Genomic DNA, 27,500 nt, shown 5'->3' on the forward strand with positions numbered 1-27,500 from the left:
GTTATTGCGTAATACACATGCGCGCACGCACACACACACACACACACACAGCCACAGACGCATGCACGCACACGCACACAGCCCCCCCCACCCCCACACACACACACGACACACACACACACAACACACACACACACACACACACACTACACACACACTACACACACACACACAGCCCCAGCCCTACACACACACACACACACACACACACACACACACACACACACACACACACACACACACACACACACACACACACACACACACACACACACACACACACACACACACCTCTCTTCTGCGTCAGGTCTATGGAGATGGAGGAGTCGTCTGGAGAGGCGTCTGGGGAGAGACAGAACTCCTCAGGTGGCCGCTCCGTCTGGGAGAAGTAGTCCGGCAGGAATTCACTGTAGCACTGCTGGAACTGACGCATGGAGTGGACTGCAAACACACACACACACACACACACCTCTGGTTACACACAAACACAGATACAAAATAGAACAGAGCAGAAATGCACACTATACAGACAGCCACACACCTGCACGCACGCACGCACGCACACACACACAGATCAAAGACGTACACTGCACACACAAATGCAAAATGATACAGTACCCACACAGACACCCCTACATGGACGCACATGCATACCTTCATTTAAAAAGCTGCAGCAATCCATGGACACATACGAAAAAACACTCACAGATAAACACAGACATTGTTTTTTTTTTAACATAAAAGCTATGCAGACACTCAAACAACAACAGAAGCTCGCAGATGTACACACACACTCCTCCCAACCCAAACCTCTCACAAAACAGTAGACATCACAGGTGAGCACGCATAAAATACACACCAGTCATTTGCATAATGCAGATGCAAACATATGCTCACAAACACACTCCCACCGACACACCACCCAACCAACAGTTACTGTGAATATATTGTATATGGTGAGCACCATTGAGTCGGCTCAGTGTCTGAGCAGCAGGTGGGAAATCAAAGACATTTCTGCGGCTGAGACGGGCACCACCTCCACCTCCACCACCTCCACCACCTCCACCCCCACTGCAACCCCTCCTGGCCGAGTCAGCAGCAGCAGCCTGGGCGGCGCCGCAGGGGCCCGGAGACCTCTCCACCCCCAGAGGGTTCTTACGGCGGTACTCCCTCCACTTCAGCGCCTGGGGGGAGAGGTGGTGGGCTGTGGGATGGAGCGGAGCGGGGAGGGGTGGTGGTGGAGCGAGTGGGTAAGGTGGGCAAAATAAAAGATGGGTGGAGGCATGGATGGAGCAGAGGCATGGAGGGTCAGGAAGAGGAGGAGTGTGAATGAACAGATAAAAGGCATGGATGGAGAAGATGATGGTCGAGGAGGGTAAAACAAAGGGGAAGTGAGTTGGAGGGCATGTGGAGAGGTGTCATAACCAAGGAGTGGAAGACACCATCAAAATAATGAAAGATAACGGAGGAGGGGATGGCATGATTGAAAACGTAAATACATGGGGCGGAGGAGCAGATGGGCCAGAAAAGGTAAAAGAATAAACAAAAGAAAAAGATAGTGGGAGGACGAGAGGAGGGATAAAGAGGACAAAGAAAATAAACAAAAGAGAAAGAGAGAGAGAGAGAGAGAGAATGACAGAGAAAGAATTTGGTGGGAAAAGGGATGGGTAGCAAAGAGAGAGAGAGGAGAAAGAACGAATGAATAATAATCACCAAGAGAGATGACAGGAAAGAGAGGGATGATGGGAAAATGAGGTTGTGAAGGAGAAAAGAAAAACAACTACGATTAGTTCCATTAGTCCAAGCGGGAGGGAAGCTGAGAGAATGTCACAGTAAGAAGATGTCATCAGATGTTAGGCTCACTGCTTATTAGATGTCTCGAGATGTTAGGCTCACTGTTATTGTCTTAGCACTCAGCGGGAGAGAGCAGAAACGAATAGGGAGCAATGCTACTGAGCCGCTACAGTCCACAGACGCAAGTAAAGACCGTTTAGAAAAATCTAGACGAAAATATATTTCAAGCGCAACATCTCAAACGGCTTTTGAAGCTGGTGGATAAAACTGATGCTCAGTTTCAGGTGGTGTTGGGTTACATCTCCACAAAACTGAGTTAGAATGACACTGACCACAAACAGTGGTCTGTTCACTGTGTATTTCGGTGTAGTACACAGAGGCTGAATCTCAAATGGTGCACTTGTGCACTTTAGTGCACTGAAACATAGTGCCTGAAGTGCACAAGTGCGCCATTTGAGATCCAGCCATAGCTTTTTCGTTTACAAACATTGGCTAAGTCAGGAGGGGCAAGTTGCTAAGCAGCCAACCACATGAGCGCATCTTTTGAGCGGCAGCAGTATCCACCAACCAGAGGTTGAACAGTGCGCAACCAGGGTCACGCAGCCAGGGATTGTTTACAAACAATCTGCCAAAGTAATACATGCGTAATAACGTGTAGTTAATTATAAGTTTACATGTTCCCTGTCTATCTGCATTTCTCAAAACTCTTGCACTTCCAGGTGTATCCTAATTAGTCACGCCTAGTGTTTGGATACTCTTTATTAGTCACGCCCAGTGATTGGATACTCTTTATTAGTCACGCCCAGTGATTGGATACTCTTTATTAGTCACGCCCAGTGATTGGATACTCCGCAGAGTTCACCAAAGAGTATCCAATCACTGGGTGTGACTAATTATAGACTGATACACTTGGAAATGTGCGCACTTGAGTTTTGAGAAATGCCCTATGTCTGTCTAGTTATTCTATTTTCTTGATTATATATGTTTCAAGGTGACCTGGTTATGCTATATCCTCGGGTGGCTCGGGGTATTACTGCAGGTAAATAATACAATAAACTCAGTATACCGCAACAAGGGAAGCATGGCACCTTACCATTGGCTGGGCGGGCCGCACCGTAGGTCGGTATGGCATTCTTCATGCTCTCATGCTGCTGGTTCCTCTCCATGGATGCCAGGGCGCCCATGCCCGCCACAGAGGGTGGCATGGTGGGCAGAGAGGACAGGTCCGTCAGGGGCGGCAGGTTCTGGCGATGGAGGCAGACGGCAGGTCTACCCTGACCCGCACCACCAACGCCATGCATGGTGCCAGCAGCGGCCCCTGGGCTCTTCCTCACCCCAGAGGGCGGCGGAGGGGTAGAGGTGTGTGGTACCGGGCTGCTCAGCTTGGCCTGGACATCCGTGCCCTGTGAACCACTAGCACCATCACAAACAGCGGTGGAGGCCATATCTCCGGGGGGGCTGTGGCTGAAGGTAGTGGGGAGCAGCCCCGCAGAGATGGGGCAGGACAGGCTGCGAGGCGGCCTGTTTCGGCCCATAGCGATCCCGTAGCCGCTGCCACTTCCACTGCCACTGATGCTCCCGCTCCCGCTGCCGCACCCGCGCTCAGGGCTGGGGCTGCAGGTGGAACAGGAGCTGGCTCCGCTGGGCGCCCCCTGCAGGCGAACAGGCGAGTAGCTGCCCAGCGGCGACGGCCTGACAGAGGAAGGCACCTCCACCTGAGCCTGTTGCCGCGGGTGATGCTGATGCTGATGGTGGTGCTGATGCTGCTGTTGCCGGGGCTCGGGGTCGTCGGGGTCCTCCTCTCCGCCCTCGGCGGCGGCCGCCCCTCTGGCCTGCATCTGGCTGACGTACTCGCTCAGCAGCGGGAGCAGGGGCTTCTGGGACCTCTGGAACTGGTGCTGGAAGGTGAAGGGCTGGATGGGGAGGGTGGTGGGACGCTGGTCCTTGCTGTAGCGCACCACTGTGGCGGGCACGCTGTTCGTGGACGAGGACAAGCCTCCTGCAGCGGAGAACAAGAGAGAAGAGCATTACATTAATGTAATGTAATGTAATATAATGCAATGTTATGTAATGAGGAACATTAAGAGAAATGGACATGGATAGAGGGAGGTCTGGAGAAGTATAACCACTAAGGTATTCCTTTGGGTGAGGTAAGACACATTTCCTCAAGCTCAAAAAAGAAAAAGTTCAGCTGCCTACAGCTGAACTGTTTGGATAGCACCGAGATCTGTGAGGTGAGCAGGTGGGAAGAGGAGAGAGGAACAGTGGAGAAACTGACACCAGGCAGAGCAGAGCAGGGAGAGGGGCAGTGGACAAAGGAGCATAAGAAATGCAAAATAGAGAGAAAGGATGGACAGTACAAATGGAGAGAGCTCAAATACAGAGGAATGAGAGAGGAAGAAAGAGAGAGAGAGAGAGAGAGAGAGAGAGAGAGAGAGAGAGAGAGAGAGAGAGAGAGAGAGAAGACCGAATGACAGCAAAGAAAAACAACACTAGGGAAATCTAGAAGAATCGAGCAGGGAGAGCAGTGGGAGTAAATATTGATAGTCATTATGCCTACTAGCGAGCACTACATGTACCCTACACCTGCTATCTGGCACCAAGACACCTGATGTTACTCAACCCTGCAATAGGCTGTTCTAAATGACATCTCACTCACAGTCAAAACACACACAGTCAACAACAACGAGCCCCCTTTAGCCAATTGTAACGCACGGCGTAAATAATTCACGTCAGCTTTAAATATACATTTAAGCAACAGATAAAGGAAGGAAAGCTTTCCGTGTTAAAGTCCAAACATAAAATGGTCAAGGACAAAACAGGAGCACAATGACTCGGCATTTCCTCCTTGAAATGCAGCCGAGAGAGAGAGAGAGAGAGAGAGAGAGAGAGAGAGAGAGAGAGAGAGAGAGAGAGAGAGAGAGCAAATCAGATAGACAGTAGGGTACCCTCAAGCAGACACCCAGTCCGCGCAAGAGAAGGAGAGATAGAGAGAGAGAGTGAGAGATAGACACAGGCAGACAGCTCCAGCCAGGATCACACACACACACACACACACACACACATACACACACTTTAACAGTCACGCACACACACACACCCGCACAGAGCGAAGAGCACAGAGCGGGAGAGCGGGAGAGCATATGAATCAGAAGCAACAGTAGAGGCAGGCAGGCAGGCAGGCAGGCAGCACGACCTGAGGACACTGCGTCAGAAATGGCTGGTGTAGGCTGTCGTGAGAAATGTGCTGAAGCCGGAGAGAGGACGAGGATTCAGTGTTACGACAGCCCTGCTATCTCTTGCACTCCTTTTTTCTCTGTGCTATTCCTCTCTATCTCTGTTTCTGTATCTCTCTCCCCCCCCCTCTCTCTCTGTCTGTGGTCTTTGGTCAGAGCGTCGCATGTATTGCTACGATGCTGTGACATCACAGCTATTGCGCAAGCGAGCTGTTTGTCTCACGCTGGGGCCTTCAAATGTCAGAGCGGGCTGGCTGCAATACTGCATCCCTGCCAGCAGGGGCAGTGTTGTGCCTTCTCAAAGACCGCTGCTTACCATACAAACAACAGGGGAATAGGACACTAGGGGAGCTCATATCACATCATCTACCGTATTCTCTAAATTCTGTCAATGTTTTTTTAATCCGCCCTGAACATGACTTGTGTTTAATCAGAGATGTAATAGTTCACAGTACATATCTGTGTTCCTAAAATTTCAACAGATGAACCGAAAAACAAATGTGTCTGCATTTGTACAAAAACAACAGGCGATTGAGCTTCAAGAAAATATTTCAATTACCACAACAACTGAGTCACCCAGACACCAAAGCAGTTTTCACAGAAATCAATTTCTGCATCAAATGTTTCCACCGGTCACACCTACCTTCAGCTTTGGTGCGAGCCTCCCGGCCCACGGCTCCGGGAGAGTCCCTCATAGCAGCGCCGCCCCTGTGGCCAGGAGGAGAAGTGTCGCAGCTGCTCTGGCTGTAGCAGTGGCCGAGGGGGGGCAGGCTGTGGCTCTGGCCCTGCTGCAGGTCCTCCAGGATGGGGGAGAACTCCCCGCCTGAGGAGTACGAGTGGATGGAGTGGGTGGCCGAGGCCTCGGCCCTCAGACAGGGAGAACCTGCACCTCCTCCTGCCAAGGCAAAAAAGGAAAGTTTATTAGTTTGTTGCGGTTTATTCATAAACTGTTTGAATTAATTAAATAAATTCATTAATTATGACTAATACATAGTATAAAATATACTATATATATATTCAGTATAGTGTAGTTTTGTGCTAATTGTAATGGTTGACTTACTATATTGGGTTAAAAAACTGTTGTAAAACATGTTGTATCTTCTTGTGTGCCATGGCATTCCAGTATCATGAGCTATTACTTATGGCCAGGAATAACCGCACACATCATCTCTAAAAAACGTCTACAATAGCGCATTCAATACACAGAGGTAGTGCGACGCACTTCACAGGCACACTGAAAGTTAAAGAGAGAATATATTGAAATAATTATTTATTCTCACCTCCTCCGATGGTGGTCCTCCTCTTGTTGCGCGCGATCTCGGCGAAGGAGGTGACGCGCGGGGGAGGGGCGGGGCTGGCGGGGCCGGCGGCCCCCTCGCTGAGGCGCACGGGGCAGCTGAGCATGCGCTCTATGGAAGCCAGGCGGCACGGCGGAGAGCGGTCCAGGTTACGGTCGTAGCTGCGGGAGCGCGGGCGGCCTAGCTGGCCTACTGCCCCCCCACCACCACCAGTGGGGGGAGACACGTTGACGTACACCTGGCCCTCGATGATGTTCTGGGCGGACGCTGAGGTGCCCAGTCTCTGTGGCCTTCCCTCGTCTGGAGGCACAGCCCCCTGTTGGGAAAATTAAAAAAAAAACATAGAGATATTGATTGATTGATAGATCGACTGATTGATTTCTTTCTTTCTTTTTTGCAGAATCATCATGTCTATTACCTTAACAAGGTCAAACGAAAAGAACAAGAAAAGTTGAAAAACAAATGGATCACATATAAAAGGAATGAAATTCAATCAACTAACAATTAATACTAATAATATTGCTTAAATAAAATAATGAAAGCTACTGGTGTACTTTACAGCTCATAATGTGAATAAAATCTACTATTCTTTTTTATATCTTTATTTATCACCATTTACCTGTGAGAGATGGAGTCCTTCCTCTCCTTCCTCCTGATCCACCTCTCCTTCCACCTCCTCCACCTCCTCCTCCTCCTCTTCTTCCCTCTGCCTGAAGAGGTAGTACTCCGAGGGCTGCGTGGTGGGGCTTCCCTTGCTGTGCTCCTCCGAGCAGCTCGTCACCGAAGACCCGGCAGGACTGGGCGAGGACTGCGACGACAGGTCGCACGTCACCAGCTTGTAGTAGTTCTGAGTGGCCGCCACCACCAGTCTGGCCTGGCTCTGGTGCTGCGAAGAACCGTCCGACGACAGACCCACACCGCCAGCGCCACTAGCCACCCCAGCATCACCAGCCACCTCCCCAGCTTCCGCCCCCTCGCCCACAGTGACCCCGTGCGGATGGAGGTCGTAATGCGGGTGCAGGGAGTGGTGGTAGGAGTTGCAGTTGGCGTCCAGCTCCAGCGACTCCAGCTGCTGCTGCTGGGAGAGGGTGAGCAGGCTGCGGGGGGACGAGGAGGAGCACGAGGGGGGGGACCGAGCTGGAGGTTTGTGGTGGACGGGGGTCCCGGAGGAAGTGGCGCCGACACCACCACCACCACGCCCAGGGACGGCTCTTTCAGGGGGATCCGTGGGGGAGGTGTGCAGATCCAGGTAGAAGGCACCTCCTGTGCTGCTGCTGCCGGTGCCGCGGGTGCCATCAGGCATGGAGCCAAACCCCAGGCCTACCCCGGCTCTGCTGCCTCCCTGCACCTCTGACACTGGGGAAGGGATGCAGGTCTGTTGGGTAGAGCTGATAATGCTGCTACTGCCATGGGGGAGGTGTGCCCTGCTGCTGCTGCTGCTGCTGCTGGTGGCAGTGGAGGTGTGAGGCGCCGTGTTGTTCATCTTGTTGTAGATGGTGCTGAAGCTGACCAGCACTCCGTCTGAGCTGTTGCAGGACGAGTCGCTGCCGTAGCCCGTCGTCGTCGTGTGTGTCATGGTCGCCGGCGGCGGCAACTGCGGGAGCTCGGGGAAGGCGTCCTCAGCAGCAAAGGACTCTGGGTAATGCGGCTGCGAGAGGTTGCAGCAGGAGCAGCGGCGCTGCATGGCGGCCAGGCTGGAGCCGCTGCTGGAGCTCCCGCCCTGGCTACTGCGGCCGCTCCTCATTGGCTGATCCTCGTCCTCCTCCTCCTCCTCCTCCTCCTCTTCTTCCTCCTCCTCCTCCTCCTCGGCCCAGTCGTGCTCCCCGCAGTCCATGGAGAGCGTGGACCCGCTGCTGCCGTGTCGGCGCTGGCCGCCGAGGGAGAGGAGACCCAGGCCGTCCAGCTCGAAGCTCCCTCCCCGGCACAAGTCACCGCTCTGGGTCAGCCTCCGGGATCCGGATGGGGAGGAGAACCAGGGCTTGGCGTGGTGGTGGTGGCTGCCGTGCAGGAGGAAGGGCTCGGGCTGGTAGTCCAGCTCGTGGAGGTGGAACGGGGGCACGCCCGTCTCGTTGTTCAGGGCGTCGCTGGTGGTGCTGCCGTGCAGGTGGAAAGACGAGTCCTCCATGTAGCCGTTGAGGTTGTCTTCGTCCTCTTCGTCGTCGTCTTCCTCCTCCTCTTCCTCGTACTCTTGATTCAGGAGGAAGGGGTTGTGCCGCTGCCGCTTGCTCCGCTCCCTGGGCCCGAACCCGGAGCCGCCGTCTCGCGACGTGAGATGATCCTCGGAGTTGCTGGAGGTGAAGGAGGTGTCACTGGCCACGCTGCCTCCTCCGCTGCCCCCCTCTCCTCCTCTCCGTCTTCCTCCTCCTCCACCTCCTCCTCCTCCACCTCCTCTTCCATCATCTCTTCCTCGTTCCCGGCCACCTCTTCCTCCTCCTCCTTCCTGCCTGCCATCTTTGCGCCGCCCCACCTCCACCACCACCTCCTCCCCCAGCTCCCCCAGCCCGTGGTCGCTGGAGCTGTGGAGGCTGCCGCTGGAGGTCTGGATGAGGCTGCTGTAGACCAGCGGCTCGTGCAGCAGGACGTCCCTCTCCGGCAGGGACGTGGTCCGGCTCAGGCCCAGGTTTTCGGGGGGGCTGAAGGGGTTCCTCCCCCTCTTCAGGGAGCCGCCGCAGTACGATGACCGACCCCCACCGCCGCCGCCGGAGGAGACCTGACAGTGGACCAGGGGGATGTGGTGTACGATCAGGGTCTCCCCGGATAACTTGGGCGAGCCGTTCATTGTTGTTGTTGTTGTTGTTTCTGTGTCTGTTTTTCTTTGGTGGGGGTGAATATATGGTGTATGTGTGTGTTTACTTGTGTGTGTGTGTGTGTGTGTGTGTGTGTGTGTGTGTATGTGGGTTTTTAGTGTTTGTGTGGCTGTGTGTGTGTGTGTGTGTGTGTGTGTGTGAGTGTTTGTGTTGTGTGTGATGGCCACTGGCCAAGACTAAATGGAGATGCAGATGCCGCAGCAGTCCTAGTTCACTGGTCCAAAGGCGGTTCCAGGACGCGGAGGTCTTGGCAGATCCACACAACAAACATGGTCATCATGGTCGCCAGCGAGAGCCTGCCAAGGAAAGGAGAGGGACGAAAAAGAAAAGACAAAAATGGAAGCCATGTTGAGACCTGTTTTGGCATGTGCTGTCTGTTCTCGCTCTATTTCAGGGTTTGGTCTGACGATAGATGCGTGGATGAGTGAACTGGATATTTCAAGAACACTACTGGCCTTTATTTGGCATTGGGGAAGAAAGGGGAGAGAGAGAGAGAGAGAGAGAGAGAGAGAGAGAGAGAGAGAGAGAGAGAGAGAGAGAGAGAGAGAGAGAGAGAGAGAGAGAGAGAGGGAGAGAGAGAGAGAGACCCAGAGAGAGAGAGAGAATGTGTGTGTGTGTGTGTGTGTGTGTGTGTGTGTGTGTGTGTGTGTGTGTGTGTGTGTGTGTGTGTGTGTGTGTGTGTGTGTGTGTGTGTGTGTGTGTGTGTGTGTGTGTGTGTGTGTGATGGATTGTGTGAGGGAAATGTAGACAACACAGAGACAGAGAGAGCTGTATGACATTCCACATGCCAGAGCTAAGATGAAGGGGCTGTTCTGCAAGAGGACGGGCAGTGCAGACAGTGTGACTAACACAGTGAAACTAAATGTTCTTATCACATGTTTTAAATCACACACATTCAGCACACCTGGCAACTTCACAGACCATCTTCATAAAATATATTCTTTGTCCATGTAGAATCACCTACGATACGATATGATTAGACTTTATTGTCAGTTCTCACTGAAATTCATTTTGCGTCCCTGAGCAACACTAGCTTAACACAGGACATACACATAACATCACACAAGACTATTGCACAACTGGCAAAAAAACAAAACAAAAAACAGAGGCCTTTTGAAGAGAAATGTGTTTCGTCTTTCTAAAGTAGCCAAATTACATTTCTTCATGCGTTCAGTTGGATAAGCTTCTATTGGCACAAGCGGCTCAGTCTGTATGCAAATTGTCATACAGTAACTTACAATCTGGTTTATTACCATTTATATGATTTGATTTAGCTGTTCAGTAGCACACACCCACACGCACGCATGCACGCACGCACACACACACACACACACACACCGAGGGACAGAGTAGACAGACCCTTATTAAGAGGCAGACATTGAAGGTGCTTAAGAAGATAAATGGACCTAATCAGCTCATAGTAAAGTCTACACATGCCGTTAAGAACCTAATGGGCTTAACCGTATCTAAGAAAGAAACCGAATAAGGCACATTCCTTTTAGTTCGCAACAAGAGCATATAGCTGTAGTTGTTCTCTTTTTGTTGTATGAAAAGACACAGCTCCAACTTCAACAAATACTGATTAATGGGGAAGTACATTGTTCACTTGTTTGATACCAACTGAATAAAAAAGATTCCATTTTAAAACAGCATATAACAGTAGTATGCAGCATAACTCTTTTGACAGGTGCATACAGGCATCATTTAACACATAATGAGTTAGAACAGCCACAGGGCGAAGCCTTCTTGTAGTTAAGTACTGTATGTGGTGTGGTTCATTGGAAACTAAATCATGTATTTGCTTTCATTCAAGAACTGAGATAGTCAAATAAAATCATTCAATCAATCAATTCTGATCCCTCTGTAAATCTCAGCCTGAATGGAGAAGCAGTTCTCCTGCTCGCTCGTGAACCTGAATGTTGGCCACAGTGAAAGAGGGAACGTCTCCAATATGAGGAGCCCCCATTGTCTCCTCCTCGGAGTCCACCCCAGAAGCTTCCAGAATAACCACCAATCACAGGCAGGGCTCTCGGTCTGACCATCCAATTACAGACAAAGGCTGGCACAACCCTGGCCCAAATAACCAATCACAGAAAAGCAGGCAAGGTTCATGGCCTGCTTGACCAATCACAGTCACATGTATGCATGGCCTGACAGACCAATCACTGATGAAGGCCGGCAGGGCCCTTGGCCTTGGCCTTGGCTTGAGTGACCAGCCAAATCCAAACACACACACAAGCAGTGTGGCTCTTGTGTAGGGATAACAGGCAGGCAGATGCTCCTGTAAGTGCCAACTGCCAAGCACTGATGGGGGTAGAGAGGTGGAGAGCGTTGATAGAGTTGGGGGTGGCGGCACTGTAAGGTTGGCAGCAAGTGGTGAACAGCAGGGCCGCCCACAGCTTTGGCCGGGCCCAGGACAAAGCCATCTTAACAACCCCCTGGCCAGTACATATAATGTAATGAGGACCCAGGTCTGGGCCTCCTCTGTCCCCTGGCTCCCTGGACAACTGACCCTTTGCCCCACCCCCTCTGCCGGCTTCCCTTGTGAGGGATGCTGACACTGGTGGTTGTAGGGTCATGTATGCTGAGTGACACTGTAATAGTTGGGCAGTGAATGGTGAGGAGTGTTGGCACTGCTGGGTGGGGGTGGGGTTGGGCAGTTGGAGAGTTGGGGAGTGGTAGCACTGATAGGGGTGAGATGAGGTGAGGTGAGGGGTGCCAACACCCAAAGGCACATCCAGACAGTAACTGACACTTTCAAAATCCAAACCACTCTAATCGCCAACCTGATTAGAGACCTAACGCTCTTGACTGCATCAGCTGTGACATTTTGCTGTGGAGCAGAGAGTAGAGGCAGGGAGCTGAGAGCATGTGTGGGTGTAGGTGTGGTGCAATGTGGTGTGACTGTTACAGTGTTGATAAAATGACAGTGAGTCTGTCAGTAGCAGTTAATGACAGTGAGTGTGTGGCAGTAGCTGCTGAGACTGACAAGCCTGAAATAGACCACCCTGCTCTACAGTACTGTGCCTGGAGAAAGCACTGGTGGTGAAGCCATGCAAGTGAGTGTGATTGATGTGATTATAAAGGGGTAAGGTACAGGGAACAAGATGTAGTCAGTCTCAAAACAACGCAAATGCTCAAATCAGTTGGAGAATGCCTTGCATTCTGCAGCTCTACAAAAAGAACAAAAAAAACAGGGATCAAGAAATTCTAGCATATAGCAGCACCTCATATCTGGTTTTATTTTGTTAAAACCAAAAAGTATTATTGTTCTCCGTTGAACTGAAAGAATTTTGCTATGCTATGAAATATACTATTATGGTTATGACAACAAATGTCATGAAGTTATGCTTTAATGCAAAAAAATGTGCCATGAGAGGAGCTCGAGAGAGAGAGAGAGAGAGAGAGAGAGAGAGAGAGAGAGAGAGAGAGAGAGAAAGAAATAGAGATTGTCTGAGATTTGAGACATCCCCTGAGTATTCCCATCCTAGCTACCACCATGTCATGCAGTGACAATGACAACTGCGTAGGTGTAAAATGAGTAAGACGTGGCAGCACGCTGCTCTGCGCATAGACACATCCACATCCACAAGCCTCTGAACAACAACAAGCTGAGATGTGAATTATGTAGTTAAGTAGAGAGATACTGCCACAAACAGGCACTTTAAACCCTTAGTCTCTTAGCACAAATGGGCCTGCCGGTAGGCCCATTGACTATTTGGTGAAGACTTAACTACATCATAACAACATTGCTATGTAGGGCTGTAACGATACTGTATCGAACTGAGAAATCGTGATACACAGAGTCACGATACCGTATCGCGATACAAGGAGGCAGTATCGTGATACGCTCTTTTAATGTTTTGATACCCATCAACCCAGAAAACAACCACATGATATGTAGTGATAGTGCTTCCAAGCATCATCATTATTATATAGAAACTTTTAAAAAATATTTGTAGCCTCTTGTAACCTATTCTACCTTTGAACTATCATAGCTTTTATTTATAAAGATTGTAATGTTGGCAAATGTAAAATCGAGGGGTGTATCGAACCGTAGGTCATAAATCGTGATACAAACCGAATGGTGAGTTGAGTGTATCGTTACAGCCCAATTGCTATGAAGATGCAGAGTGCCTTAAATAACAGAGTAAGACTTCCTCATTACAATTTTGGTGACAGTTAGGTTATATCAGGGGCTCTGCGCGTAAAGGGGTTAAGACATGGCCCCTGATATGAATTGTCTGTTACTACAATAGAAATGACCAAGTTGTAATGTACTGCTAAAGGCTCTGTGTAGTGTTGTACCTGTAGTACTGTAATGCAGTACTATGGTAGTAACGTCTTTTCAATAATTATTTCAACGTCCCACTGGGGGGATGGAAAGAGTCACTTCTTACGGCTTCACACACTTGTGTCTGCTGGGTACCAAGTAGGCCTACCAACTTTGATCACAGCACTTAAGAGCCAGGCTTGTTCAGTATGGCAGCCAGTGCACACCACAACCACAACTCTACTGATGGCACTCCCTCACAGACGACATCATAGACAATATAGACTAGCAAATTGTCTTTAATGCAATATATTAACACTGCACAACGTTATTGGTATTATAGAGTTCCTTGTACAAAGAACCCAAAAAGGCCAGGTCACAAGGTGCAACATAGTTTTTGGAAATGTTTGCTGCATTTCTTAGCACTTGTTATTGTTGCTAATGTGTTATTTTCATAAGTGTGTGCATATTACGCAGATAACGACACTTTAACTAATGATGCCTTTAGGTAATTAATTACAGCAAAGACGTTCAGTACATCGCTGTGTATAACATGAGCTGTGGCATGTACCATGTGACTGAACATCGCTGAATGTTTCTGCCATCCTCTCTTTCCATCTTCCTCTGTCTTTTTCCTCTCTCTTTCCTTCCTTCTCTCTCCAGCTCTCTCTCACACTCTCTCTCTTGCTCTCTGGTCCTCTGAGAACAGCTGTTGTGTGTTTCCTGGGATGTTGCAGAATCTCTCTGCCAGCCTCTCTCTCTTTCTGTGCCTCGCTCGCGTTCTCTCTTTTTCCTTTTCTTTTTCTTTCTCTCCCTCTCTCTCTCCCTCTGTGTGTGTGTGTGTGTGTGTGTGTGTGTGTGTGTGTGTGTGTGTGTGTGTCTGTGTGTGTGTGTGTGAGTGTGTGCGTGCGTGCGTTCCTCTCCCTCTGAGAACATCTGTTGAGTACTGTGCGTTTCCTGCCTCTGGTCTTGTTTGTGTTGTAACTGGGAGACAGGCTGGGTGGAGTGCAGTGGTGATCCCAGTGGTTCTGCCATCATGGACAGACAGTTCAGTTCTGGGGGAGTCCGTACTGACAGGACACGGGGCTTACGAAATGTTCCCGATGACGTAACAATTGTTTTCTGGCTAGTTGTAGAATTCTGTTGTTGCCATGGTGATCGGGCCAGTGGCTCGGAGAACTTCTAAGAGAGAGGCCGAACTTTGTCAAAGGAAAAGTGACTAGAATATATTTTACATTTACATCTCCAAAATGACACACACAGTAGAGCGCAATATCAGCTCATCATCATCAGATGTATTATATTGCATACAGGAATACAGTTGAGATTCTTATCAAACAGACCTCCCCTGTCATGCATGTATTCTATTCTATTACTTTCTTTGTTCTCTATGACAGTTCCTTTCCCTCCACCTGCCATACTGTGTAGACTATTTGTAAGCACCCATTACATATCTGCCATAGACAGCATGTAAGTGTCCATTCCAGAGTTGTATAAATTAGACTCCTACAAATGCAATTGCAACAGTAGTAATATGATATTACAAAAATGAAACCCTGTATAGTATCATACCACCGGTGTTCTAATGACATCTGTAGAGTATGTCTACTTGTACTTTATACAACTCTGGTCCATTCCCTCTGTCTGCTATAGAGACAGCATGTAAGTCTCCATTGCCTCTATACGTCCATTGCCTCTGCCTGCCATAGACTGTATGTAATAGGGGTGTAACGGTACACAAAAATCACAGTTCGGTATGTATCTCGGTTTTAGGGTCACGGTTCGGTACATTTTCGGTACAGTATATGGGAACAAAATAGAAAACCTTTTTCTTCCTCAGCACATTGTTAATTTCACCAACATATTGTCAAAATACAAAAAAAAAAAGGAAATACATTCAACCTGCTACTTTGGGTCGGAGATTGCATCAGTGTAAGAAATAGCACTTTCTCCTCAAAGTTTCACAAAGCCCAAGCCTTTACACCTGTTTTTTCTTGCATTCTCTCTCAGGGTTCTGCACGAGCCTCTGCATGTAGTTGCAGCATAATGCAAAAACATGAACAGAGTAGCCTTTTAATCAACCTTTCGGTACTCGGTACAGCACACTGTAACAAATAGCTGTTTATTTACGGCAATTCTGCAACAGCATTCTACTGTTTTTCGAAAAAACAGACAACTACTGTGAAAATATTACTTTGAGTCACATATTGAGCATAAACAGTAAGTACTGCACAATAGCAGTATTCGCCGTTGTGGAAAAAAATAGAGATGCACCGGATCCTGATTTTTAGGATCCTGCCGGATACCAGATCCACTGAATAAGATCCTGCCGGATCCGGAACCGGATACCGGATCCTACAAAAGGGTTGAAACATATAGTCTACTCGCACACGTGGGCCCTTTTTATTACGTTGGCGCAAACTATTTTTTAGACTCATTGGCTTATTGCCACACTGCCTGCAATAGCCGCTTCCAAAGGGATTTCACTCCATGCAGTGATTGGGGTTGTGAAAGACTGAAAAGCCTAGGCTAGACATGCACCAGACCCTGATTTTTAGGTAACATGCCGGATACCGGATCCACTGCTTAAGATCCTGCCGGACCCGGACCCTGTGAAAAACTCTATTATCCTGACGGATCCGGAACCGGAACCGGATCCGGTGCATCTCTAGAAAATAACAAGTTATTTTAGGCAGCACCATTGAAACCCATTCATCCTCCACTTGTCCGTGATCACCATCAAACTTCAATACCACCTGAAGAACTGAAGTCATTCTGACTGGTTAAAGATTATCTGATACTATCAAGCATGATGAAACAATTTCTAAGGAAATGCAGCAAAGTGTGTGTAGCACATGCATTTTGATAGTGATGAAAGTGTGAATGGCTGAAACATTTTAAGAACTTGTAACACTCTTGCAACAAGCAGCCCCATCTAAACCAATCTGCTAATCAGTGCCTGGCCTCACCTGAGTAGGGCTGTTATGCCATTATTCAATTACGGGCCTCACCTGCCAAGTACTCTTGCACCTGTATATAAATCTGGACTATCAACACTTCAGTTGCTTGCCTGCCTGCTGGCTGGCCTGCATGGCACAGCATAGCACTTGTTTGCCTACAAGCTTGCCTACAAGCTTGCTTACATGCTTGCACACATGCTTGCACACTTTCCTCTTTGTGAAAGCTTGCTGTATGTGGCATCATTTGTGGCATTGTTGCATATAATGTGCCTGCTGCAAATTAGGCATTGCTTTTTGCTGCTTGTTTGCTGTGCTACTTGGTGCAAAATATTTTTTTAAAGACTGACCAATGCTATATTCATCATTGGCTCATCAAGAGATACAGTAAAAAGCCCACCTTGCACACTATCATTGTAACATAGCACTGCGTACTCTGAAATGTTATTCATGCCCACACTTTCAAAGGACCACCGCAAACCATTTTCTCAATACAGCATTGCGCCATAGTATCATGCTCAAGGCACTCCAGTCATGGTGAACGATGGGAGGGTGGGGTGGTAACATGGCCAGGGTACCACAGTTATGGAGAATGATGGGTGGGGTGGGAAGTTGCCATGGCCATATTCATGAATACAACTATGACCCAGTATTTGCCTGTCATCACACAGTACAATTCAACTTTTTAACTGAAATGTACTGTTATTTTTCTGTAGAGTACTGTTATTTAACAGTTCAATTGCTGCTGAAAAAATGTTATATACTGTGATACATTAAACAGCAATGAGCTGTATTTGATTTTTGGTGTGAAATAACAGTAGAATTACAGGTAAATATAATTGCCAGTAACTGCCGTTATTTTGCAGGGAAATTTTCTTACAGTGCACTGTTCGATTCGGTACAGGTCTTTTCGGTACGGTACGTCGGTTCAGTTCGATATCGTTACACCACTAGTATGTAAGTGTCCATTCCATCCCCTCTGCCTACCATGGACCCTATGTGTGTACAGTAGAGAGCTGTCTGCCATGTACCCTATGTGTGTACAGCAGGATCTGTCTGCCATGGACCCTATGTGTGCACAGTAGGATCTGTCTGCCATGTACCCTATGTGTGTACAGCAGGATCTGTCTGCCATGGACCCTATGTACAGTAGGATCTGTCTGCCATGGACCCTATGTACAGTAGGATCTGTCTGCCATGCACCCTATGTGTGTACAGTAGGATCTGTCTGCCATGGACCCCATGTACAGTAGGATCTGTCTGCCATGTACCCTATGCACAGTAGGAGCTCATGACTTGTGGCTCAGCATGGGCACATGCTTGGCTGGATGAGTCAGATGGGCGGAAAGGATGCTGCTGCTGCTGCCTTACGTAACTCTTCTCTCTCCTCTCCTCTGCTCTTCCATCCTCTCTCCCCCCCCTGTGATTTCTCTACCCTCATCTCCTCTCCTCTTTCTCTCTCGACCTCTCTGGACTCCTTCTTTCTTAACTCCTCTTTTCACATCTTTTTTTCTCCTCCTCACTAACTCATCTCCTCTCTTCTCTCTGCTTCTGTATGCATCTTCTCCTGTCTACCCTCTCTTCTTCTCTCCTTTCCTCTTTCTATCCTCTCTGCTTCTTAACCCTTTACATTCTGCTGTTTCCTTTCCTCTTGTCTTACTTCCTCTCCTCCTCTCTTAATTCTGTGCTTGTTTATGCTTCTTTACACTGCTGTGTTCTTTTTCCACTCCACCCACTCCTTTCTCCTCCTCCCTCCTCCGGTTCTTACTCTCTGTTCTCATCCTGTCCTCTCTTCTTCTCTGCCAATCTCTGTGTGCTCCTCTCCAACTTCTCATCTCCTCTCCCTGCTAATTTCCCTAACCTAAGTTCAATCTTTCAATCCCCCACCCCTATCAATGCCAATCAGTATAAAAATCCCTCTGGGGCAAATCACGTCTCCTGCTGTCTTCACTTTTCTCTCCTCCTCTCTTCTTCTTCTCTCTATTCCGCTCTTCTCCTTCCCTCTTCTTTCCTCTCCTCTCCTCTAATTCTCTGCCACCCTCCCTGCACTTCTATCTTACTCCTCCTCTTCCTGCTAAATCTTCCTCTTCCAAAAGTTCAATCTTTAAAGAGGAGCTTCCCCCTACCTCCATCAGTGCTGTGTAAATCCTTCTCCGTGAAACCAACCCATCAAGGCTGCTGTACTGCCAAGTGCTGATTAGCAGAAACAGCCACACAGAAGCGTTTTTTTATTTATTTATTTAAAAGAGAGGATCTTGTCTTCGCTAGCACTTACGCCTCGCCTCGCATCGCACTGTCAGGCTCTCAGCTGCAATGCATTAGCTGCCGTATTACAGCCTAGACAATATAAACCATCAGAGAGATGCTCTTATTCAAATAGGGTCATTTGAAATGCTCCACTCAGCTATTAAAGAGTCGAGCACTTGATGTCTGTTGCTAAGTACAACTCAAATCTGATGTTTGCACCACGATGTGCAGGATAATACTCTCAACACTGTACTTGTGTACATTGTGTATCATGAGCACAGATTTTCAAGTTTAGTTTTGTTCCTATTCATCATAAAAGCAAATTGTAAACAGTTTCACCTCATCAGTTTTAGCTTGCTTGTTGAACTGCAAGTTAACACACAGTCCACAAAGCAGATATAGTACTTTGGTCTTTACAAGATGACAGTCTGTTGTGTTTACAAAAGAAATATATGACAGCATATATACCAGATCAAACAAACTCAACCTTGTATGTCTCTTCAAGATATAAGTCAGTAGATAAGTTTGAGTAAGATATCCTTTACTAGTTTAATCTCTTATGCAGGGGTGATAGTGAAAAAAAATCCTGAGCATGAACTTTTTTCCCTGCTTGACGACGACAAGATACTGCATAGTGACGTAACGTAGACCTATTTTGACACATCATTCAAACATTTAATAGCCTGTGTATGACCATTATTCAAGCCTGATAGTAGAAGAAAACCCTGAACCTGTAACACTTTCTGAGACAAGAATAACCTAATGGCTAATTATTATCAATGTTTTTTTGTGTGCAAACTCTGTCAAGCCTGAAATCAGGCATGGAGCCTGAATACTATCAGCCCTGCTTATGAGAAGAAATCTGATAAATAGCTTAAAATGCTGCAGTACAGTAGTGGGATAACTCATGAATATCACACCTCTACTGCAAAGTGAGTGTTGCTGCACAAGGATACAAGGATGTTTGTCGCGTGCATGGAGATAGTGTGAAGTACATGCAGTGCCCTCTATGCACATTCTGTCACGGTGGGCCACCGGAGCGTAATTTTCACACCCACATCTTCAGAATTGTTGTAGCTTGTGTATTCTATACTCTATATTTCTACTCTGTCTCTACCCAAGTCTTTGTGTTCAGGCCTCAGTCTGTTATTCAGATTGCATTTAATCCGATTTCAACTCAAGTCGCTATATTATTATGTTATATGGTGTGACGTCATCGGTCGAATGCTCCATTCATTTCAACGGGGCTCCCCAACGTTATTTTTCGATAACGGACGGGTTGGTCTATAACAGACCGCTGTCAATGGCAACAAGACTTTTCACTGCTAAAGCGACTTTTCAACAAGACTCTAATCAGCTGCTGAGATAGACAGCGTTGTCCTGGCTACCGCTGTCAATGGCAACAAGACGTTCACTGCTAAAGCCACTGGCTTGTATACAAGTCAGTGGCTAAAGCGAATGTTTCATATCACTCCGCAGGGGGTCCGGTCTTTTGTCACTCTAATCAGCTGCTGTGATAGACGACACCTGTTGTCCTGGCTACCTAGCTGTTGCCTAGCGGTGTTCCACAACGGCACTGTTTTGTTTTGCGCAGCAACAATCTTAACATTAAATTGGCCTAAAGAAATGTCCCCGCCATGTGTGAATCATTTAAGTATATCCATATAATAAGCGGGTTAACTTTCGGCGAGTCGGTCGCTTTGTGGAATAGCAGCACTTCAGAGAGAACAAGACCCCTCCGCTCCGCGTCGGGGTCTAAAGATTCTCTCTGTCGTGCTGCTATTCCACGGTAGCGACCTTCTCGCCGAACGTTAACCTTTACATGTTATTGTTAAAAAAAATCTCTGAATGCCCTAACCACATGGCCCTACTGTGGCTCTAACGGTAGGGCACTGGGCTGTAAGCTGGCGAGCTGGGTTCGATTCCAGCCTGGGTCCTTTGCCAACCCTTCCCCGTCTCTCTCTTCAAACTTGCTTCCTGTCACTCTCTGACAGTCTTGTACGGAAGCTCTGAGCTGCCAAGGTTGAATATATATTTGGCTCAGTATCATGTAATAATGTGAAAAGTTTCACGTTATAACGTCATATTTATCATGTTATAACGTGATAATATCACGTTATAACATGAAATTATCACGTTATTTCGTGATATGAAGTTATCACGTTATTCTGAGATAAGGAACTATCACGTTATTCTGAGATAAGAAATTATCACGTTATGCTGAGATATGCAACTATCACATTATTCTGAGATAAGAAATTATCACGTTATTCTGAGATATGCAACATTTGGCCATTCAGCACTTCAACACTTCCCGGTTCAGTCAGAAAAGCCATCAATAGCTCCATTTATGCACACACCAAACGGCTTCAATTTATCATAAGAATCAACGTGCCATAGATAATTAGGGCCAGGGTTCATGTACACACGTTGCATCAAGCGATTTCTTCGTCTTCTTTCAACGCCACTGGGGTCGAGGAACTTTAACAAATGTCTCACTGTACTTTGGGTGACAACATGCTTGGATGCAATTGAGATGGTGGAACTTGTATCCATGTAGCCTCCCGTGTCCACGCAGTTGATCAATGAGAAATGATGCAACGTCAAGTGGGTCAGATTCATTCTTTCTTCGGTACAACCCCATGCTTTTCAAAATCCTTCGGAGAGTGCGCATACTGACAACAATACCATCCACAGTGCTCAACAACTGTAGAATTTCACCATGCCTTAGACCAAGCTTGAAATAGAACTGAATTAAGTCCTGTAGACGAGCCATGTTCCTTGACTGAACCGGGAAGTGTTGAAGTGCTGAATGACCAAATGTTGCATAGGCTATCTCAAAATAACGTGATAATTTCTTATCTCAGAATAACGTGATAGTTGCATATCTCAGAATAACGTGATAATTTCTTATCTCAGAATAACGTGATAGTTCCTTATCTCAGAATAACGTGATAACTTCATATCACGAAATAACGTGATAATTTCACGTTATAACGTGATACTTTCACGTTATAACATGATAAATATCACGTTATAACGTGAAACTTTTCACGTTATTACATGATACTGAGCCAAATATATATTCAACCGTGGCAGCTCAGAGCTTCCGTAATCTTGTCATAAAATTAAGTCGTAAAAGACCAAAAAACTAAATCTCTTTTAAAAAGAATGCCCTCACTACTGTAACCGTGTTGGATTTCCTGAGCTTTGGTCCCTGCAGATGCTCTCTGCATCTCCGAAGACATCTTACCCTAGGAATCAATGCAGCCTATACCATGATGTAGGCTGGAGTAGAATTAGCTCCCTATAACAACACCTTCTTATTCACCCAGCTTTGCAACATGACTTTAAAGACATCTTCTCTCACCTCTCTCAAGATCATGAGTAAAAAAGATTTGCTCTTCACAACCCCTGTTAAATAGCATGGGTCAACTGTTGTACTATTTTTAAGCCTGTCGTCATTGTGAAAACATTACACTACATTATACAGTTAAGCTGAAGGTCTTACCCAGAGTGACTTAGTTATTTTAAGTCCGAGGTACTGTCCCTGGGGCAATGTGGGTTTAAAGGTCTTGCTGAAGGGCACTTAAGAAAGCTATTATGGCCTTTGAGACACTACACAGTGGTTCTCAACCTTTTTTGAACAAACGCCCCCTTGACCTCATCATGAGCCTCCCAACGCCCCATTGACCTCATCCTAAGCCTTCCATCTTCCCCCCTCCAAGTATTAAAAAATAAAATAGACTAATGCCCCCCAATGGCAACTAAGCACTGCCCCCTCTCAGCTATATCCTTCTCAAAACCCCCTAGAGCCCTTATCCTTGAGAAACACTGTACAAGACACTATGGCTGTCAGTCAGTTGGTCAGTCTGCACATCTGAAACAGTTTTACTTTTTTTGCATGCTTGCACGCAACTACTACAAGTTTCAATAAAATGTGTCCCTCAATTGTGGACCTTCCCATTCATTTCACAATGGGACCCATAGACACCCAATTATGGCTGTTATTATTTCATATTGTTGTTTGAAGCAATTTATTGTAATTACTTGTAGATAGGTATAGATTTCAACTTGATTGATCTCAAGGTGGTAAACTGTGGGGGAGTCTCTAACAATTTGAAGGTTATAAGTGCTTTAATATGATTTCTTTGGACCTCACGCCACACTGGGGGTCGTTTCTCGACAGTGCCTTTGCTAACAACTTTAGCCATTTTGTGCGTTCTTAAGACCAACGTTGTAACCAAGGTCTTGAGTTGTTCTTAAGTTGTTCTTAAGTTGTTCTTAAGTTGGTCTTGCGTCTAAATACCAACTGAAGACCAACTTAAGACCAACTCAAGAGCAACTTACGACCAACTCAAGACCGACTTAAGACGGTTAGCAACGACAAGAATCGAGAAACGGAGTCCTGGATTATTTGCTCTGCCTAGGCGACGGCAGCCTCACACCTGCAGCATTAAGGGTCAAGGCGAGTTCATGTGCAATGCGATCTGGGCCGCGCATCAAACACATTAAGGAGCTTACGGGAGGATTGTGCAAGCCAGTCTGCAGATGCACCGGACGACGCAGCTTCTACCTGCTACCAGTGACCATGCAGAATTACAGAACATTACCGTAAATCACCTGGACAACTGGACTCAGCATTACCATAAATTACCTTGAATCTAATCATCCTGGGGCTCAGAATTACATTAAGTTACCATTTAAGTGATTTGGGCACTAACTAATATGGTTTACTTATGGGTGTTCAGTGAGTTGACTGCTTTTTTTTAAACAAGGTGAACCTTTATAAGTCACCAAACATACAGTATATTATAGCAAAATATATACATTTAGTCTCAACATACTAGCTAGGCTAAAATGTATTATATAAGTTAGTAATATGTAGCAGTCTTATATGCAACGGCAACAATACTAGGAAGAAATCTGGTGCTATCAAGAACCACATACATAACAAAAAGCTGTGTGACAGATCTGACAGACGTGAAAAACACACACACGTCCACAAAATATACACAATGACTAAATACTCTCTCACACACACACACACACACACACACACACACACACACACACACACACACACACACACACACACACACACACAAGAGAGGAAAGGCACAGTGCAGTGTAAAGCTTAGCTGGCAAGAGCGAAGGCAAGGCAAAGTGCAATCCTCATTAGTGCAGAGTCTGATTCAATTCTTTTCTTTTCTCTTTTCACACTTGGCAAGACACACGAGTCAGACTGCATTTCCTTCACTCAGCCTCTGCTCTCTCTCTCTGCAAGAACCATTTATCTCCCTCTGCCACACGCACACACACACACACACACACACACACGCGCGCACACACACGCACACACACACACACACACACACGCACACACACACACACTAACCCCCCCTCCTTCCTCCATGAGGAGTTCTGCCACCCTGACAGGCTGCAGGTTTTAAGCATCATCCCGCGCACTGAGCGTGCCCAGAGAAGTGGGCCATACCAATGTGTGCTGCATGAGGGGGTGTCAGGAGGAGAGGAGCATGCGAAGCCAGCATATGAGAGAGAGAGAAAGTGAGAGAGAGAGAGAGAGAGAGAGAGAGAGAGAGAGAGAGAGAGAGAGAGACAGATAGAGAGAGAGAGAGAGAGAGAGAGAGAGAGAGACAGATAGAGAGAGAGAGAGAGAGAGAGAGACAGATAGAGAGAGAGAGAGAGAGAGAGAGAGAGAGAGAGAGAGAGAGAGAGAGAGAGAGAGAGAGAGAGAGAGAGAGAGAGAGAAGCCAAGGGACCAGCGAACTGACAGGATAGGACATTTATGTTTGCAGCACAAATGCTGGCAACAGACATGAGACAGAGAGGCATATCATACAGCAACAAACAGAAAGCAAAAAACCATAACATATTTACTGCTCACAGTAGCACACGTTATAGTATACACTAAAGCTTGGATGACTTCACCTCTTTCAGTGTTTTAATCGCTTGAGGACTAAAGAAAAACCTTGATCTGTTTTGGGACAGGAGTGGGACAAAACATCCAGATGGCAGGAGTTGAAAAGAGGAGGACAGTAAATGAGTGTTTTTTGGACTGCCATGGGTATGTGGTGGGTAGTGTGAGAGAAATAATGTCTTATCTTCTCTTAAAACTGGTATCATTTGACAAATACATAAGAGAGAGAGAGAGAGAGAGAGAGAGAGAGAGAGAGAGAGAGAGAGAGAGAGAGAGAGTACGAGAGAGAGAGAGAGAGAGAGTAGGAGAGGGAGAAAAAGAAAGAGAAAGAGAGAAAAAGAGAGAGTGAATGGTAGATTAACAGATAAAGAGGGTGTCGATTGGCAGAGATGGGGGCCTGGGAGACAAAAGGAAGAAGCAACAGGAGAGCGCGAGAGGAGAACCAACTCAACACAACACAAGAGGCTGACTGAAAGCCAGACCCTGGAGCAACAGCAGAGGAGGACGGGAAAGAGACAGAACAGGAGGCCAAAGGGAAGGAAAGGAAAGAGAAGAGAGGGATGAGAGAGAGAAGGAACGGGAAGAGAGGAAGGAAGGGCAAAGGAGAGGAGGGAAGTGAGGAGACAGAGGATAGAGAGAGACAGAGAGGAACGGGAGAAGGAAGGACAGAGGAGAGAACGAGAGAGAAAGAGGGAGGATGTGAAGAGAGAGGAGATAGACAGACAGAGAAAATGGGCGGAGAAGGAGAGAGAGGACGAAGAGACAGACAAAGAAAGGGTGAGGAAGACAGGCGACGGGGAATCGAGAGGGAGGAAAGGGGGAAAAGGGAGGAAAGTAGGAGAGAGGTGAGAGAGGAGGGGAGAGGAGAGAGGACGAGAGAGGGAAGAGAGGAGGAGGGGTGTAGAGAGAAAGAGGGAGGAAGGGAGGGGTGGTAAAGGGGGAGGAAGGGAGGAGAGGCAGGGGATCTATTCATTGCGGCCATTCTCTAGTTTCAGGAAAGGGAACGCCACAATACAGGAGGACCCCCCCCCCTACAGGACACCCTCCCCACCGCCACACACTGACTGCATGCAGATTAGCACTGGCATATCCCATACAACTTAGAGCTCTAAATTAACACCAGCCAACCGGCCAAATGCTGGTGAAATTTTAGTTTGTCTGGTAGAAAAGACCAACTCATTAGTCAACCCACGAGACCCATCAGTGAGTGTGCGTTTGGCTAGTAAGATTAGCATCTACTGGCCATTTTGGCTGGTGATAAAAGAGCCCTGCATACAACTAACTACTGGATCAATGGCCCTGCCGTGGCTCTAAAGGTAGGGCACTGGGCTGCTTCGTCAGCGACCCGGATTCGATTCCGGCCCTGGTCATTTGCCAACCCTTCCCCGTCTCTCTCCTCCCATCCGCTTCCTGTCAGTCTCTCCTACTGTCCTATCATCAATAAAAAGGTCAAAAAGACCCCCAAAAAATCTTAAAACTACTGGATCCATCGACGGATAACCTAGTTTACGTGATAGGGCCAGAGACCTCCAAAGACAATTCCTCTGCTCATACAATTTGTTTTGCACAACGGAGCTTCAAATTGGAAGTTTTAAGCTTCAAGAAGTGTTTTTTAGAGTGCGCAAATGTCCAATTAAACAGGTGCAGGTGCAAACAGTGAACAGATTCAGAATGTTTTAAACTTCAGCAGGGTCCAAACAGACAGAAATAGTTCCTGCTGTCACAGCCAGTCTGTAAACACAGAGTAAATGGGTAAGGCATGTGAGGCATTCCATGTGAAATGTCTTAGGTATTCCAAGTACTGTAGGCTACATGCCTAGTATGAATGTGCTATATAAATGTATGTAGTCCAGTCTATTGAGAATACTTTAGAATAGCGGCCCTTATAAGTTTTATAAACACTTTGTAAATAATCAACAAATTATCAACAAAACAGAATGATCAAAACACACTGTCTGTCAGACTGCAGATGGAAATTAGCTATTAGCTATAATCTGGTGCAGGTCATCTTTTTACTATGTAACTAATGTGCTTTGCACATGGTCCCTGATGAAATAAACCAATAAACTAAACTAAACAAAACATTTACAAATGTTTGTAAATGAGTAAGAAATGCTATATGAACACAGCAGATACAGCGCAACAAGTGTCCGGCAGGGAAAGACACATAAAACTCATCCAGTATAGGAACCAATTCCCACTCCGCTGTGCAACCTAGGTTGGTAGTGATTCATTTACAAACCAGTGTTAATTTCGTCAACCATGACTATGACTGAAATATTTCGTCAATGCCCTTTTTTGATTTTCGTCATTTAGACTAAGACTAAGACTAAATTGGGAAGGCAATGACTAAAATATGACTAAGACTAAAATTGATTTTCGTCATTGTGACTAAGACTAAGACTAAATTTTAAAAAGCTGACGAAATTAACACTGGTATTAAATAAAATAGAGAAAAAGAGAACCAGTGTGTGAAGAGGTTTTTTTTCTGTACAGTGTGATATATGTTAAAGAGAGAAGCAGTGTGCGGAGAAGGTTTATTCTCTACAGTCAATGATATATGTTAAAAGTGTGTGGAGAAGTTCTGTAATGTACAGTGTTGACTAAAATGACGAAAATGACTAAAAATTGACTAAGACTAAAATTGATTTTCGTCATTTAGACTAAGACTAAGACTAAATTGGGAAGGCAATGACTAAAATATGACTAAGACTAAAATTGATTTTCGTCATTGTGACTAAGACTACGACTAAATCAAAAAAAGCTGACAAAATGAACACTGTTACAAACATTTGTAAATGTTTTATTTATTATATTTCCTTCGTTAATAAATGTTAATAAACTGTAACACTTAATTTTAGGGATACATCTATTAGCACTAATACGTACAATGTTAATGCCTGCATAAGTAACTTCTTAAAGAGCCACACAAACACACACACACACA

General features: G+C 46.7%; 1 protein-coding gene across 1 annotated transcript in view; it reads right to left on the reverse strand.

Annotated features, from left to right (window-relative positions):
- The window catches only part of rusc2 (RUN and SH3 domain containing 2), a 50,469-nt gene that overhangs the window by 13,439 nt on the left and 9,530 nt on the right, over positions 1 to 27,500 (reverse strand). The window contains exons 2-6 of the mRNA XM_063195074.1: positions 6,948 to 9,431; positions 6,311 to 6,644; positions 5,674 to 5,925; positions 2,888 to 3,793; positions 292 to 441 (exon numbers count right to left, since the gene is read on the reverse strand). Coding sequence (XP_063051144.1) covers positions 292 to 441; positions 2,888 to 3,793; positions 5,674 to 5,925; positions 6,311 to 6,644; positions 6,948 to 9,107 — 3,802 coding nt within the window. The 5' untranslated portion in view covers positions 9,108 to 9,431. The remainder of the gene's footprint in view (positions 1 to 291; positions 442 to 2,887; positions 3,794 to 5,673; positions 5,926 to 6,310; positions 6,645 to 6,947; positions 9,432 to 27,500) is intronic.

This window comes from Engraulis encrasicolus, chromosome 3 (genome assembly GCF_034702125.1).
Source record: "Engraulis encrasicolus isolate BLACKSEA-1 chromosome 3, IST_EnEncr_1.0, whole genome shotgun sequence".
Lineage (NCBI taxonomy): Eukaryota > Metazoa > Chordata > Actinopteri > Clupeiformes > Engraulidae > Engraulis > Engraulis encrasicolus.